Source organism: Labrus bergylta, chromosome 1 (assembly GCF_963930695.1).
Source record: "Labrus bergylta chromosome 1, fLabBer1.1, whole genome shotgun sequence".
Taxonomy (NCBI): domain Eukaryota; kingdom Metazoa; phylum Chordata; class Actinopteri; order Labriformes; family Labridae; genus Labrus; species Labrus bergylta.
Genome location: NC_089195.1, coordinates 9,738,966 through 9,756,338, shown reverse-complemented (window position 1 = coordinate 9,756,338; position 17,373 = coordinate 9,738,966). Strand labels below are relative to the sequence as shown.

The following is a 17,373-nucleotide window of genomic DNA, read 5'->3' as shown; positions in this document are numbered from 1 at the left end:
GTGGAAAAACAAACAACAGAAATTCATGTCCTCCTCATCTACTTCTACCGAAACTTTTCTTTAAAGTTTATCTAACCTATGAGACTGCTTACACATTGCACAGGTGCATGAAGAAAGGTTTTACTTTCTTTCCAAGGAATAACTCGAACTTTTTTATTTCAGACTGAAACTCATAAACAGCCCAAGTTGTACTGCCTATTTCTAAAAAAATAAAGTGATGCAAAGAAATACATTTTCTATTACCCATAAGTTATTTTATTATCATAATTTATTTTTCAAAGTAGTGTCAAGCATTCCCTTTTTAAAAATATCTTGAAAAGACCAGTTCACTCAACGTGCATTCCCACATATTTTCACACTTTCCTCTAGCTTTAAGCAGCCCTGCCGATAGTCTTTGGACTATGTTTCACTTTTTTGAAAGGTTTGCTCCCTGCTTTGCATAATGGAAGTTTGCAGAACTGACATTCAAAAAAACTGTTTCAATTGGTCTTTAAATAATTATTCTTAGTTACTCAGCTCAATTAATAATGATCTGCTGAAGAAACTGTCCCTCCAGTAAAAGGCCCTGGATACCACATCACTGGAGGGACATATACTACAGAGGTTAAGTTAGAAAAAATGTGGATTTGAGTGAACCCAGCCCTTGGATTTGAAGAATAAAAATACAATAAAGTCCAACAGAGCTCTTACATGATCTTTTGAGCAGTAACATTTCCTTAAAAGCAGTTGTTAAAAGCATAAAAGCAGCATCCTTTTCATTCATAATCATCATCATTTTTTAAAGCAAACAAGGCATTGTGATTGGCTTAGTGACTGGAAAACTTTTACCAGTCCCTTTCATGAGGCTGTCGGTAAGGTATGCCTAAAAGACTAAAAACATCCTTCTCTGTCTGTGTAGAAAGTGGACTGCCACCATGCACCTTCAAGCTTCCCTGACGCACCACATCCTTGTTCAGCGAGTGCTCCGACAAGCTCATGTTTTTGGTCTTAGCCATGGCTCTCATTGAGCGGTTAAAGTGTGCTGAGCCGGTGAAATACATGATAGCACAGGCAAACTCATCGTAGGGCACTACGATGATGTCCAGCCTCCGATGGCGTTGGCCCGGTCCTGGCAGTCTGCAAACGCCCATGTACTTCTTCTGCTCCCCATTATCCTCATGGCTCACCAGGTCATCTGTCAAAAACCCTTCAAAAAAACAGTTGGGTTATTTCCCATCAGAGACACAAACAAAACAAACGTGAATATGATGCAGGACAATAGTGTTTAAAAAAAATCCAGTTTACCACTGTCATGAAGGCTCTGCAACAATTTGCTAAAAATGCCTTTGTGGGACTTGCCATCAGGATGAGTTATAAGCACATCAACATCTCCACATGTTGTCTGCCCTCGACGGTAGGAGCCACATGCCATCGCCACCAGGTGTGGGTCTACAGCATGGGCAGCACCCACAACCTAAAGACACCAGAAGACACAAAGAACAGTTTATCATGTTACCAAGAGTGATGGAGCTTTTAGAAATCTTTAGATTCTCAATCATTGAAAAGCGTTTACTGTGCATGTTCTCTTGTTTTTATCATACCCTTCTTACTTTTAAAACATGCAATCTTTGACATGTTTCCAGATAAAAACATGGGAGCAGGCTCTCCAAAGCATCACACATTACTTTGACAAGCCAGAGGGAGCACACATGCTTTCACAATCTAGTTCATGTGCAATTTTTATCTGGCTTCTTAGTAAATGGAAAATCCAAGAAATACAATATGAAAACCACTACAGATGTACTCAGGGCTCGGGAGTGAACAGGTCTCTGGCTAAAATAAGATGCAGCACGATTGAAAAGTGAGTTTTCTCCTCTGGGATGCTCCACTTTGTGAGAACGCAGCCTGGTTTTTCCATCATCTGGCAGTCAAGGAAAGCGGAAACAAACGTTTTCCTACTTCAAGCTCTCTGCTTTAGAACCTCTGTGGGTTTAAGTAGAGACCTCTTCTTTTTTAAAGATAACATACCTCTTTATACTCGACTTAAAGATGCAAACATATTTCAGTCATCTTCCCAGAATGACACATGAAGACATTACCACTTTCTCTATGGCTCCAGCTTCTTCTCGGGGCATGCGGTCGAGGAAGTCATCGTAGTGCTTGAGTCCTATTTTCTGAGTGTTGCTGAGGTGCGCCTTAGTGCGGATGTCATCCAATGTGCGAAATCCCTTTAAAGGCAAATCATATTTTTAAGAGAATCTTCAAAGAAAGAAAATATTTTTAAGAAGACATTTGCTTCCCATAGACTCCTTGCTTTTTTTGTTAACTGAAATAGGATTATATTCATGTCCCAGCTATGGCTGTCGGCCTTAACTCGTTAACCGTGATGCAATTAAGATCTTAAATCAATTTGTTCTTTTTTGTTCTAATGGTGTTGATCAGATTCAGAATAAGAAATATAATTGCATGCTATGTTGTCCCTTGCAGCCCAATTTAGACAATCCACAGCAGCATCTTCCTGCAGCTGCAGAGATGGAAAATAACAACACCACTGCGCCGTTGAGCGGCTTATTTCACTTTAGAAAACTCCTAGACGACTCAGTGAAAAGTAATATCCACCTTTTGACAAACACAATTTAAATATCTGTGAAGTACTTTGAGATTCCACCTACAACCTATGCATTCAGGTGAGGTATCAGACTGATCACAGAGCAGCATTTTGGAGTGTTCGAATCGCCACAGACCTGTAGATGAAACTAAATGGAAAAAGGGAAGTATGGCTTGCTAAATGGGTGCTGAGTGATTGCAGGCCAGTCAACACCGTGGAAGACTCAGTCAGGTCTAACATGCAAACCTGAGGACATCCCCTCAGGTTTGCATGTACCGTACCGTCGCATACCGGGAGCAATAGTTTCACACATACAGGACCATTATGAAAACAAAGAAAGCAACTAGAACTCCTCAAAGGTGGAAATGTTGTTGTATTTACTAGAGCGTGACCGATTAATCAGACAGTCGATAATATCGGCCGATATTCGCTTTTCCAGTGACTATTGGTATCTTCTATTTTATTTTAGATATGCACTGATATTACTAGATTTATTTACCAGTTAAATTGTGTTTCATATGAGTTTCATTGTATTACACTTGCAGTTCTTTTTCTGGCTGTGACCAGCAGAGAGTGCTGGTGAATTAAAAACAAGCATTATCACTCTCCAGAGTGTAAAGCAGTGACACATGAGCAGTTATTTTCCAGTTGAGTAACCAGCTTGTATTCATTATATATCTTTTGTTTGATAACTGCATTTGAGGGATCAACACAATAAATACATGTAATTATTTATTTATCTATCTATCTATCTATCTATCTATCTACCTATCTCTACACTTTGATACAAAAGATTCTAATCTAAAAGAGAAAGTGAAAGTTAAAGTAGGTCACCTCAGAGCTTACCCATATAGTACGTAAGTACATGCCATTTCATTCTTGATGTACCGGTAACTAGGGCTGGGTGATTAATCAAAAATTAATCGTAACCGGCATTCAGAACCTCTAACCGATGTAATCTTGCCCATGTTGATTATTTCGATTAATTTCCGGCCAGAATCACGAGGACACGTCCAATCCGTGACATGGAAGCAAGTTAATTTCTACTTTAAAACTAAAATGTGTCATTTTCATTTCAAGCGATGCTTTGATTTCAGTTCGAAATATTCAATAAATAACCAGAAAGTAGTTCATCGCATATGCACTCTTTCATTAGAAAAAATATCCCAGCTTTAATATTTGAGCTTATTTACAGTAGAGACCATGTCAGTGAACTATGAGGGCAAAAATCAAAAACGAAATAATCGTTCATTAATTGTTATCGAGGTAAAATGTGCAATTCATCGTGATATAAATTTGAGGTCATATCGCCCAGCCCTTCCAGTAACTTTGATTCTAAGCATGTGTGTTTGTCTCACCTGTTGGTACCACAGCTGTGCAGTTTTAGCTCCAGCACCCCAGATGTTGGTAAAAAGCTCCAAAACAGGCACAGCCTCCCCGATGTGATCTATCTTCCGCAGGTGACCGCTCTCCATGATCTCGTCGATTTTGTCAGCCATCCTCTTTCCGATTCCTTGGATCTGGCACGCCTCCTGAATCAATCAAAACACCAAGTTGTGAATTTGTGTAAAATGTAAATAAAACCAGAATGTGATGATTTGCAAAACACTGAAAGCCCATATTTATTTTTTTTAAAGCACAAAGCCAACATGTCACATGTTGAACCTGAGAAATGTCATTGTTTTGGAAAATGATTTACCTAATTTCAATTTCATACCAGTAACATGTTTTTTAAAAAATGGTCGAGGGACATGATTATCACTCTGTTGCATACTCCTTTTATTTTAACAACACTCTGTAAGTGTTTTGGGAACTGAGGGGACCAGTTGGCATACTTTTGACCGTGTTTAACAGAAGTTTTGGATTATAGCTTCAAGGCATGTCTGTTGCTAAATTACTAGGGTAGCAACATCACTAGATGGCACCTTTATCCCTGAAGTTTTAAGCAGCACTTCTGCCCAGCTCAGAAGGCCTTGTCCCGGCAGCAGAGGCTGGGCTCTCGAGTAGACAGAGCTCCCCCAACCTTCAGTGAGGTAATCTGGCACTAATACCACCCGACGTCTCTGACGCCGAGCCACCACCATCGGACTGTGTCGCCCCCACAACCACTGCCGTCCTCATTCACAGTCTGCTCCAACCTCCAAATTGGTGCAATACAAATAATGATTGATTGATTCCTTCATTGACAGATGCCTGTAACCAAGCTCCTACTTTGCTTTTGCCTCTCAACTCAACAGTGACGTGAGGGGTTGTGTGGACATTATTTTGCTAATGAAGGATAAAATAGGAGCCGTACAAGTGCGCTATGTAAGGTCGAAGTGCAGTTTGTAATAGACGATGAGCATTGTGGAAACCTCAGACACATGTGGTTGTGTACTTCTGGCTCACTTACTGCCTCTGACGCTCTCCAAAACACTATTAACCAAGAGGCATGGACCCAAACCGTTACAAGTGGAATGTTTTTCCATTCTTGTGTGTATTCATGTATGATTTCAGCTGTTCAAGAGTTCAGGGTCTCCTGTTTTGCAATTTACCCTTCATAATGAGCCACGCATTTTCAATTAGTGACAAGTTGGGACTGCAGGAAGGCCAGTTTAGCATCCAGACTCTTTACTACGGAGCCACGCTGTAATGCAGTAATATGAGCAGAATGATGTTTGACATTGAATTGACCATATACGCAAGGCCTTTCCTGAAGAAAGGCAGCATATGTCGCTCAAAAAGCTGTATCTTTGGTTCAGCATTAATGGAGCCGTCATGAAAGTGCAGGTTACCGATCCATGTGCACTAATGCACCCTCATACCATTACCGATGCTGATGTATGTACTGTGTGCTGATAACAAACCGCATAATCACTGCATGGTACTTCATTTCCTCCCTCCATAACATTAAGGATCATCACTATTAAATCACCTGATATGACGTGACGGGCTTGTGGTAACTCTTCAGTGCGTTGACAGCCTTGGAGTAGCTGAGCGCCCTCCACTTGTCCCCCTGGTGAGTGTAGGCTTTGGCCAACACTTCTAGTTTGTCTGTGAGGTGCTTGTTGAAGTTATTGGTTTTGGAATGAGAGGAATGGGCACAGACCCACTTCCCTGAGATGACCTTCTCAGCAGCAGAGTCTGGACGGGGGTCCAGACTGGGGCCAGGGGTCTCCTCTGTGGGGTGCTGGCCAGTGATGAGAGCTTCTAGGTCACCCTGAGAGACCCCGTCTTCCTCTCCTCGCACTTCCTCTGCAGTGTCAGGTACTGTCTGAGAGTGTTAAACAAGAATAACAAAATGTGTTTACGTCTTGCTTTGAAACCTGTAAACGTTTTTTTCTATGCACAGGAAGTGGACCTACCTCATGTACGGTCTCCTCTTGCTTAGTTTGATCAGAAGCTGTGATAGCTTCTTCTGCAGGTTTGACATGTGGCAGCTCTTCTTTAATGGTTCCATGTCGTGTTACAGATTCCCTAAGTGGACATAGCATGAACAGATTTTGCAAAACTGATGACTCATTTAAGTCTAAAATAACATGACTGCTTCAGTGAAGTGTACAAACAATATATGTGTGGCAAACAACAAAAGACAGTGATAGTATGAAGTATTATTACTTACTGCACTAAAATTTCTGGTAAAAGAAGGCTGTAGCTGGCAACATCCAGAAGTTGTTTGTCACTGATGCACAAGCTCAACCAACTGCATTTCACCAGTTGGACTCCAGAGGGCATACTATCCACTTTCAGTAGGCGCAGAGCCCTGTCTCTGTCCATGTCGTCATTAACCACAACATGAGTGACAGTGGGAGACAGAGAACTCTCCGTCTGTCCTCCGTTCTGCTGAATTTGTTTCTGGAAGATCTGACATCTTGCATTTCCTATTCCAGCCGGCAGAATGTGCACTGTGACCCCATTAAATGTACTTCCTGGGACAAATCAGAGAGACACGTCAAAATGCAAACATGTGAATCTGGTGTTTTCAAGGTTTGTTTTTCTGATAATCTTGCTTCTAGACACTTTTTTGGCTCTTACACGTCACGTCCATCTTTCTCTCTCAAACACATGCACTACAAACTGTAACAACCTGTGACTTCACAATCATCCGATTTCTTCTTTGCTGGAGGCACATCCTTTCCCTGAAACACTTTGGCTCTTTTCACTTTGGGAAAGGCTTTCATAATCCCATGTCGAGGTTCCATCTTGTCTTTTGAAGGAGCGTGCCAGAGGCCTGTGACATGAAGTAGTAATTAGGTTATCTAGAACTGTGGGGGAAAAACATTTTTTACTACTAATAGCACAGCGTTATATACTTATTTAACATTGTTTTAGTGTGTTCAGTTTAAGATTGTTAAAATGTTCAAAACTTTGATACTTTGCGAAACCACATGTTTTAAAACGATACTATCTCTGGCAGGAGTTTGCCTGCAGTTCATTAAAAACAACAAAGTACCTGATATGGCATTACTCCTAATGTTAGTTGCTATGGTATTAAAACAGATACAGATATTATTGGATTTTTTAATAGTATCAAAATGAAGTTTAAAATTCTGGTATGATGATGACCCTATTCTGAGTGGAGAAATGTGCTGACCCTTACTTTATTTTTGCCAGCTATTAAATTCTTTAGATGTTTCAAATCCAACCAGTTAGACTGTAAACATATTATACACACGCACCATCATGCATTCAAAATATGAATGAAGTTTGAATGTTTTATCACTCAGATGTACTGAGGGGTCAAAAGTAAAAGCAAGCCTGTCTGTTTCATACATTTATTTTATCCTGGTTTATAATGAAAAATGTATCGATGTGTAAGTAGCAGGGTTGGAAATTAGCACCCAGACCAGTATTTACTTGTGGCATCTAGTCAAGGATGAGTGTATTCTTACTCCTTAAATGAAAATCAAATAGTGTGGTACATACATTAAGTAGACACTGTAATGAATTGCTTGATCAGTAACATAAAAGTTAAGTATCAACCTCCAAAGTTACTATCTCAGCTGTCAGATAAATGTTGTGTAAAATCAAACTCTGCCCTTTAAAGTGCTCTTAACACACCTGTGTAAAGTAGACCTAAATGTTGATGACATCTCTTATGTCTCATGACTCAAAGTAAAAACAGTGATAGTAGATATCTGAGACAAATAAGAGACAAACAGAGAACAAAGTGTTGAAGCAGAACACAGTACTGGCTGCTTTAATGGAATAGTATCGGCTCGTGTCGTGCAGATATCGATCGACATGACACTTTGGTTGTTCTTGAAAGAGAAATAAATCTGTGAAGTAAAATAATGTTAGCTTATTGCTAATGCTAACGTTTTAAACAGTCGGTATATGGAATTTTTCGGTTATCATTATTCATTAAATATATAATTTGAGCTTTAATTAACCGCAACATATCCACACAATTGCACATTTAAGGTAGAAGACTAAAGAAATGTTAACAATTTGTTTCTTACTCCTGTTGTGATGGAACCATACGAACAACAATCCAACAACTTTCAAATGCTTCACTTCCGGGTCAACTGGTCCGGTTTAATGGTTTTAATTTAGACTGTGGTTTCAATTGTAATCGAATTAAAATTCCAAAATAACTTTGATGTTTATAAACATCTTATCTTACATAAATGTATTTATTAAAATAGTGTATTTTATCATTTCAGTTCTTATTTAGTACATGTAATTACCTCCGTTGCTGTGGTTACCATTTGAGTGCGGAAGTGGCTTTGAGCTGCAGGACATCTTTTGAAACATGGCTGTGCAAAGCTGGATCGATGTCCTAAAATCATCCAAGAAAACAGCCTTGTTAACCGATGGTGAGTAACTTTGAAGGAGGAATGTTGTTCATTTAAGTGGAAAGATTTTATTTTGTCTGATTCTTTCTCGCTTCATAACGTAAGTTCATTAGCGAGCTGACACGCTAGCCTGATGTTACCAGGCAACAAGTAATGACCGTAATGACACACCTGAGATACGAACCACATTACACAAGTTACAACTAAACACCATAAAACACTTACAAACATATTGTTTTATCAAAAACAGGACGTTGTTATAGACAAAGAGGTAAAGTATGACGCACTGCTCTCTGGGTTTGTGTTTGATGCTCTTTTCTTATCAGCCTTAACAGAACCTTTATCGAGCCACACTTTTTCCTGTTTATTAAAATGCTTTTCTTTTCAATAAATCGCCATCCCCAATACTGTGGTCACTGAATTATTGACTTCAGTTGGCACTTAATAGAAACACACTACTGTTGTTTTTTTAGTTAGGTTTTTCATAATAACTTTTTAGGTTTTTTTAATTGTGTATTTTGAATCTTCCAGGAAAGAGAAAGATCCACTACCTCTTCAAAGATGGGAAAGAAATGGCAGAAGAGTATGACTTGAAAACCGATGAGCTTATTGGTAAGCAACAAGGTTTGAAGTTCTTACATGGGAGCAGGCACAGACAGTAACTGCAGATATTCTGAATTTCAAAGGCATTCATTTTATTTATTAAATCTAAACTTTTGGTACTTTTCAGTACGAAAGTGGCACACTAAAAGCACGCTTGGAGCTCAGGGCCCATGGGAGGTCGAGGTCGGGGAGACATTCACAGGCCCTGTCACTTCTGTAGATACAGAGGTGATCAAGGAGAACTGCTCCAATGTAGGTTTTCTTCTGTTATCTTATATGACTTTAAGTACGACTGTTGTATTTCATTTTAATTTCTGTTTAATGTTTGTTCACATGAATTGCTTTTGGAGAAAACAAATGTAAATATCATGTCCTTTAACACAATTTGAATGTTCCTTTGTCCACAGCCGGTGTTCATGCGTAAAGACACAAAGAGCAGTTTTCAGTGGAGAATTCGTAACCTTCCCTACCCCAAAGATGTCTTCTGTGTGTCTGTGGAGCCGTCTGACAGAAGCATCATTATAAAAACCTCAAACAAAAAGTAAATATGCTCCAAAACACTGTTGTTGTTTTTTTTCCATTCTTGTGGTGTACACTTGACAATGTAATCCTTGTGTGCTGCCTATAGATGGCACTGTTTACAATACATTTGTAATGCAGTGGCGATATAAACCCTTGACATCCTCTGCATGTATTCCCAGGTATTATAAGAAGTTTGGCATCACTGATTTGGATCGCAGTCAGCTGCCACTGGACAGCTCCGCCCTCAGCTTCACTCACGCCAATAACACTTTGATTGTCAGCGTAAGTCCATACACAACAATGAAAAAAAGACGAATCAGTAGCTCTAATGTTACCAAATAAAGATGGAAGCATTAAGGGCTGATAATAAGACGTGTTTGATTTTAAGTGTTAAATTGCATTGATCAATCGGCATCATCTCATGAATCTGAACAACTGCAAAAATATCTCAGCTAAACATCCTGAAAGCTTTGACCTTTACTTGCATTCAAATTTGATTGAACAATATCTGTTTCAATGCAGCTGGACTCTGTGACAGAATATTAATGAAAATCATAACAATAAGGAGTTTATCTCTTTGATTTTTGACTCCAGTTTTCCCTCACCTCTCACCTACCTCTAAGTTTTTCTCACTTTACAATAATATTTATTTTTTGTAAGTATCACTTGTTCTTTTATCATTTGTGATATTTTGCGCGCTCTTTCAGCGTCCGTAGTGAAGGATTTGTCGGAGGAGGATTGGGGAGAATGGTGAAGTAATTATTTTTTCTTCTTTGTGGTCCAGTACAAGAAACCCAAGGAGATCTTAACCCTTGAACACGAGCTTCTGAAGGAGCTGAAGAAGCTGAAGGGGACCAGTGAAGGGGACGTGGACTGCAAAACTCAGTGAATTCAGAGTGCAGAAGTAGGAGAATAATTCTGTTGCGTGCGTTTAAAGCCGAACTCGACTGTGTCATTTTGCAGTCACGTTGAGCTCTCTCTTCCTGTTCTTTAGTGGAGCCCTGCATTATGGGAAGACTTTTTCACAGTGCCTTTCCAATGGTCTCATGCTTACCTCATTGTGTTAACAAATTGAGGCCTAATTAGTAGTTATCAGGGTTGAAAGTTGTCCTGCCATTCTTGTTTGATCAGACATATTCAGTTAAATAAATAACACTGTATGTAGTCTCCAAACTATTTTTCAACGTTTTAGCTGAGAAATAAATGTTTTTCCAAATGTTTGATTTCGCAGAGAGTTATTTGCATTTACAACATTTTAAGATGGGACCAGAACAATGTCTATTTTTTGCTTCTTGTTACCAAACCTACAAGGGAACAATTTTGATGGGGGTCACATAACCTACCACCCCCACCTTTCATGGATGTCCTTGTAAAACACTCAAAACACACAATGCCTCATCCCTGTTCGTTCCAGGGTCACTGTTACGAGCACATCCCATTTGTGTTAACTGAATACCCTAATGTTCCCTGCATGTAGTGGGCCACCCTGAAAGCCATTACAGCAAGCCAGCTATAGTGTTACTGTTTCCCCTTACAGCGTAGTGTCACTCTGACCCTGTGGTCTGCAGCTAAAAGCCCAAACACACAAGTTAGAAATAGGTGCAATATATGCAGGGCTTTGTTACAAATGTATTCTATATCATTTTATAACAAAAACAAATTATTGCTTTTGATTTGTTTTTATTCTGTCTGATTTAAATTTGACAGAAATAACATAAAGTAGACATTTCAAGGTATTTGGTTATGTGTTTAGTTTTTCTCAAATGCACAAAAAAAAAACACTTTCCAGTCAGAAATACTTAGACAGTGGATAAAAAAAGAACACTGCTGTGTAAAAGAGACAATGGCATTTAATTATAGAACGTTTTTCAACCTTGTGATTCCTTGCATTTTTCGACCACTTTTCCAAACCCAGAGAGCAAGTGCAAAAAGCAGAGACAAAACCACAGTCCTCTCTCACTATTGTGCTTTGTCTTCTTCCAGATGGAAAGAATAGGAATACCATAAAGCATCTTAAACCCCGCTCTGTCCTGAGCTCTGTCCTGTTGTTTTGAAAATTCTGATGTTTTCTTTTTACTTTTGACAAACAAAAACACATTCCTACACACTTGGGTAAGGTATTGTTTCAGGATTTCATCAAACAGAGGTTGTGTTAGCACTATGTTAATATATCAGACCCACTAAATAGTGAGCGTCCGTTGTAAAGTCTTCATTTCAAAATGTTTTATAGTCTTCCGAAGTCGCGCTGCTGTCAAAACAAACTCCTGCAGAAGCTAACAAACGAACAAATTGGACATCCAGCTCATGCACTGTGAGAGCACGGAGTCCCTCTGTTCGGGGTCTTCTTCCTCCCCTGTCGTTTGGCCTCTGATGGTCATGCTCAACTGCTTCTGGGAAGAGGGTTTCTTTTCTGCCTCCCTTTCATTCCCGAATGCCTCTTCCCAGCCATTCCCCCTCTTTCAGCCGATGCCACATTTTGCCACACAGACCCTGATGCCCCCCCCTCCCCTTGCAACCCCTTACCCCTCCCTGTGTGACTGGCTTCTTTTTGATAACTGACCCCTCCTCGTGTTATTATTCGAACCCACTATTGTATAACATGCCCTTTTATATGAGGTTTCACAAAGGGCCCATTTGATCAGAGGGTTACGGTGTGCGATCGTGAGAAATGCAACTACATGGTGGTAACCTTTGTTTGGGCCAAAATGGTGGGCTGACCTCATCGCTTTTAATGCATAGCCTGGGCCATTCAGGCCCAAGTCTCACTTGCTGAGCACATTGAATTCAGTAGCCTGTCACAGATATTGCCCCTCAGTTATCTGGGTCTCCAGTTTGAAGAAGAAGAAGAAAAAAAAAACTGTTTTTGGGGGCGACCAACAATGTATGCTAGCTTTCTGTCCCAAAACAACCACACAAGAGAAAAGCCAGGCAGCTTGAGTACGGATTCTTTAGTGGTTTTAATATACACTCTACAATAAATATTTCCATCATTTGACACCATTTACATTTTTACAGTAAAAATATATTCATATATGTAAAAAAAAACAAAAAAAAAAAACAGGTTAAAATAGCCTCCTAAAGGCATAAAAGCATGTCAACTGAGACTCAGATGCTGTAACCACAAGTTCCACTGATAGCTGCCGTGTCTCTCTTCATTGTACCCCATTAAAGACTCGTTAAAGATTCTTTGTTGCTGAGCTGGCAGCAACGTCTACCCACAGTACTCTTTTCTATAAATGAAAACATAGTCGAGCTTTTGTGTACATTAATCCTCTTTGATTTCATAAGAAAATCTCTGCTAAATCTGAATGAACTAACAGATTAGATAGTCAATGTTTACATACAAACCAGTAGAAAGAATTACACAGAGTACACAAAATGAGGCAAAACGTGTATGGGCACTTGACTGTTACAGTTAATTTCTCTTGTAGTGGTTCTTGTGTGCTAGTTTGTCCACAGTTCTTCCTCTGTGGTTGCAGTCCTCAGCGGCCCCCTGAGCGCTGGTGATGGGAATGTTTAGTCCGTTTTCCTAAAGGATGTGCAGGGACGGCGAGAGGAAGGACCTCAAACGGCCTCCTCTCGCTCAGCAAGTGCCCCCTGGGTAGCCGCTTCATGAAGTGGGCCTCCCTCTGGTGCTGCTTGGTCTTGGAGGCCTTCCTTGGACGGCCCTTACGTGTGAAAGCCATGTACCAGCCCTCGTACTTGGCGTTCTGGAGTGCCGTGTAGTTGTTTTCCAGAACGATCTCAGTGAAGATGCAGTCTTTGCCTCGTCCTTTCCTCTGGGAAAGAAAGAAAAAAAAGTGGGAAAAGTTGAGTTATTTGGGAGATATCCAGTGAGTTAAACATTGTATTTATTTCCAATCATCTATCCTTAGAAACCTTAAGGGGCCTGCTCTGAAAAACTCCAAATCAAATTTGTTCTGGCTTCAAATGTGTCTCAACAATGTGTCGCCATGAGCTGCATGTCTGGAGTAACATTTCTAAGAAACAAACAAAATTCAAGATGTTGCTGTAGTCAAATGCAGCCACAGAACTATGAATTCCAGATTACCTTGCCGATCAGCTTTCCCCTCTTGTTCATACATATGTAGTATCCCGTCTTCACCCCTTTAATACGAATACGGCTTCCAAAAGAGTCCGTCTCCACCTCCAGTTTAGCTGCACAGTCCAAACAGATCGGAAATAATGAGATGACATGGTGCAGGCATGCAGATTATGATGTTACAGTGAGTGAGACAAATGAGCTCTGCACATCTTTCCTGTGAATATATCCTTTTTATGTATGCTAGACACTGCAATAAAGTGGAATTACATCATGGCATCTTTAAATGGCATTAAATGGCTTTGAAAGGATCGGGACCAGTGGACCCGGATCATGTAGACCACGTATAAATTTCACTTTTAACCCTTTTATGAGCCAGTAGCCTCCTTTAACAATGGCATGCAAGCTGTCCAAAATAGCATCAAATGATAGTGATTTTGACAGTGTGATTGTTGTTGAATGTCCATAAATGCCGTGCTGTGATGCAGTTCAGACTGGGGATAAAGGAGAGTGAGAATACTGCGGTCAGGGACACAGCCACAAGCACAGAAGAGCGGTCAGGTTTGGGCTGGTTACAAAAGTGACACCCACTTAGGACGTGCGGCCAATATGTGCATGACTGACTGACTCTCTCTCTCTCTCTCTCTCTCTCTCTCTCTCTCTCTCTGTCTGTGCCTCGGTGAGAATGTGTGTGTGTAGGCCGAGAAATTTAAAAGACAAAAGAGCACACAGGAGACGCTGGGAGAGGAAAAGGTATAAAGCGAAGATGCTGACTTCACCACTCCTTATAAATTGAGTCATACGTTGAGTTGTAATGCAATGAAAATTCCTCATAAAATCAGCCTCCAAGAGGCAGGCATCAAGGAGTGGATGGATGGTGCGTAGCTGTGGTGGAAAGATGGCTCAACACACCAAAAAATCCTTTGGTGACAGGGATTCTGTTGCCTTTTGGTAACCTAATGCTAGTGCAGTAAAAAATAAAGACAAAGGTCTCTCTCTAAAGTCATTCATAACAGGTGTGTGGGTCTTAAACTGCCAATACTAAAGAATTACATTTTTGCAATTAACAATAAAAGATGGCCTTATTCATACTAATTATGTTTGAAATTTCTGCTTCTGTTTCTCCCCTTTCTATCAAATTCTACCACTTTAAATATTTATAAACTGCTTTTCAACACAACCTCGTGAAACTGCATGTAGCCTAAATAATAACCCTGTTTGTAAGGTGAGCATGTGTCCAATTTCAACGTTTTCCCGAAGGTTTAAAAGCATTGCAAAGTGAGAAACGATGGCCTTGAGCTGTCGACAGCTTTGACTGCTCTAGCTATCCTACACGGGGCTTTGACTAAAGTTGTTTCATCATTTCAGAGCCAATAAAAATGGCCTCCCTGAGCGGATTAACATGTGTGAGCTTTCATTCAGCTATTTATAACTATGTTTAAAAATGGGCTTACACAAGCCACTTCAGGTAAGTAATTTATTCAGCATGAAATTCAGAAGGTAACTTCCTGAGGTGTTCAAATGACGTTCTCGCGATATGTTTATATGTCATAAAAAAAACTTAACAGCTCCACATTAAGACGAAAATTAGTTAAACGAACTGTATATTTGTCGCCTTTTAAATTCTAAACAGTCTTATGGGCTGAAAAACATATTACTACCACTATTTCCTCTAAGCTAAATTGATGGGTTTTTTTTTTTTTTACCGTGCACTGCTCCATCGTCTCCGTTGGCGTTGACCCTCTTGTTGGCCAGCACCTGGACGTGTTTCCCGCTGGTGCGGCTGTACAGCTGGTAGGTTCGTGTCAACCTGCGGCTCATTCGGTCCGACAGCCGGCTCTGCTCCGTGACATGGTGCTTGAAATTAGGAGGAGACTGCTCAGTGTTCTGCCGGACAATAGGAAACACATGTCATGAAAGGTGAAATTACTTTTTAATGTCGCTTATTGTTAAGCCTACTTTATTATTTTAGGTAAGTCTGAGAAATGTCAACTCCGAGGAGACTAAAACTTGCCAGTCAAAGAAGAGCCAAGGCCTGGGCTCACAGTTAATCATGTCATTCAACACAAACTCGTTCAACCATCTATTTTGTTTTCTGTCATTTATTTAAACATGTAGCCTGATGTGTAGACATTTCTCTTTGGAGATGCTTTCATGGACCCTCGGGGATGACATTTCTCTCTGATAGGTTGTTTTTACCACCGTTGATCTTTCACCCCTTCTTGACTTCCTTTTTTTCTCATTTCAGCCCTTCTCTATCCACATGTGTTTTAACAATCACTTTAAGGCTGGAGCTTACCTCTTTTCAAGATGTTTGAAATGTTGCCAATTGCCATAGCACTCGTAATAAAATGTTTTCATTGTTATTGCAGCCTATTGCAGATGTAGAGACACTGAACTATAAGCCACTAAGCACGGCGCCTGCATACTTGTTAACTTTTACCTACTTAGAGAACTTTATGCAACATTAATGCTTTTTATAGACGTGAAAAAGTGAGTTACCTGTGCGTAAAAGCAAAGCGCCGTGAACTGAATTAACCTAAGGAGAGATAAAAGAAAACATTAAATCCTGTGTCAAATTCAACGAGATACAATGGCTTTTATATAATGTTTACACAACTTTTTACTTACAGATAACCCAACCTCGATGTTCTCAGCCTCATCTTGTAATAGTTCAAATATTGCTTCATGAATACTCCGCTGAGTCGGTGCTGGAAGCTCTCGAAAATAAAGTTCCTTCTGATGGGGATTTCAGCTCTGTTTTATCTCCCTCTGGTTACACATAGAAGGTGATAGCCATGCCAATTAAGGGATCCAAAACTGGCAGGTTCCCACGCAGGTAAAGCATCCACTCTCCGCGCTACAATACAAAAAAAAAGAGTCCCGGAGATTTAAAGGCGCTCCGGTGCCAATCCAAACTGAAAGTCCGGGAGAAGTGTCGCTGTCACTGAAAGACCTCCATCAAATCCTCCTCTTGTCAATCAGTCTCTCTGTAATACGGGTCCTGACTCAGGTTTCCAGTAAAAAAAATAAATCCTGCCTGGCTTTGTTCGACAGAACAGTGGTGACTATTTTTAGTTTTACGCACGGATCTTTACGCATCAGCCGTCAGATGCGCCCTTCGAATAACCTAAAAGTTCTTCATTAAATAAAAAACACTTTGGAGAGAATCCCAGCAGCAGCTTTATGTGTTTCTCTGTGCAGTTACAGCAGTGATGCTACAGCTGTCCGTCTGCAAGATGCACAGATAGTAAAACTCCAACGTCAACCATCCTCCTTACACGTGTGTTTCTTGCGGTTGCCTCCAGCGCACATACAGCATCTGTCTCCCTCTACATTTAAATACTTAAACTTGCGGGAAAGTCAATATCCTCGACGAGAGCAGGCGGAGCGTTCAAGCTGGAGCCAGTTTGAAACTGAATACTTGTTAAAACACTTTGCATGCAACTAATCGCTTACAAATCCTCAAACACAGAATCAATCAGTAAGTTGCATGTACAGCAATTAGACAAGCTTTGAGATGAAAGATAGTTGAAATGCTTTAAGAGCCCATTTATTAACTCCACCCAAAATTAAATCTTGATTTTATTTAAGCATTGATTACTGTTTCTCATGAATAAAAATATCATGATATTGCTTAATCTTCATCCTTATAAATCCTAATGCATTTATGTTTTCCACAAGCAGAGATGTCCACATGGAAAAATGACCTGGCATGTCTTTAAGAAAATCTACAGTTACTTTAACTTATTCCCTTACTACAGGTTAGAGGTTGTTTGGCGGTCCCTCAGGACACACATCAATGTACTTTTTCATCCTACATATGTAAGTAATACATGTTC

At 40.1% G+C, this 17,373-nt stretch overlaps 3 protein-coding genes across 3 annotated transcripts; 1 reads left to right on the top strand and 2 right to left on the bottom strand.

Annotated features, from left to right (window-relative positions):
* Nucleotides 1-228: 228 nt before the first annotated feature.
* poll (polymerase (DNA directed), lambda) lies at nucleotides 229-8,083 on the bottom strand. Its single transcript, XM_020642825.3, has 9 exons — nucleotides 8,029-8,083; nucleotides 6,654-6,797; nucleotides 6,189-6,495; nucleotides 5,932-6,043; nucleotides 5,502-5,840; nucleotides 3,946-4,119; nucleotides 2,079-2,207; nucleotides 1,285-1,453; nucleotides 229-1,186 (listed from the first exon to the last, which is right to left on the bottom strand). Exons 2-9 carry the CDS (start codon nucleotides 6,766-6,768, stop codon nucleotides 825-827), a joined length of 1,707 nt encoding a protein of 568 aa, XP_020498481.1. The 5' UTR covers nucleotides 6,769-6,797; nucleotides 8,029-8,083; the 3' UTR covers nucleotides 229-824.
* Nucleotides 8,084-8,258: 175 nt separating this feature from the next.
* dpcd (deleted in primary ciliary dyskinesia homolog (mouse)) lies at nucleotides 8,259-10,705 on the top strand. The gene is made up of 6 exons (XM_020642836.3): nucleotides 8,259-8,385; nucleotides 8,896-8,976; nucleotides 9,095-9,219; nucleotides 9,375-9,508; nucleotides 9,669-9,771; nucleotides 10,274-10,705. The coding sequence occupies exons 1-6, from the start codon at nucleotides 8,322-8,324 to the stop codon at nucleotides 10,376-10,378; spliced, it is 612 nt and encodes a 203-aa protein (XP_020498492.1). The 5' UTR covers nucleotides 8,259-8,321; the 3' UTR covers nucleotides 10,379-10,705.
* Nucleotides 10,706-12,363: 1,658 nt separating this feature from the next.
* fgf8b (fibroblast growth factor 8b) lies at nucleotides 12,364-17,015 on the bottom strand. Its single transcript, XM_020642837.3, has 5 exons — nucleotides 16,163-17,015; nucleotides 16,034-16,070; nucleotides 15,238-15,418; nucleotides 13,541-13,647; nucleotides 12,364-13,268 (listed from the first exon to the last, which is right to left on the bottom strand). Exons 1-5 carry the CDS (start codon nucleotides 16,219-16,221, stop codon nucleotides 12,972-12,974), a joined length of 681 nt encoding a protein of 226 aa, XP_020498493.1. The 5' UTR covers nucleotides 16,222-17,015; the 3' UTR covers nucleotides 12,364-12,971.
* Between the last annotated feature and the right edge of the window lie 358 nt (nucleotides 17,016-17,373).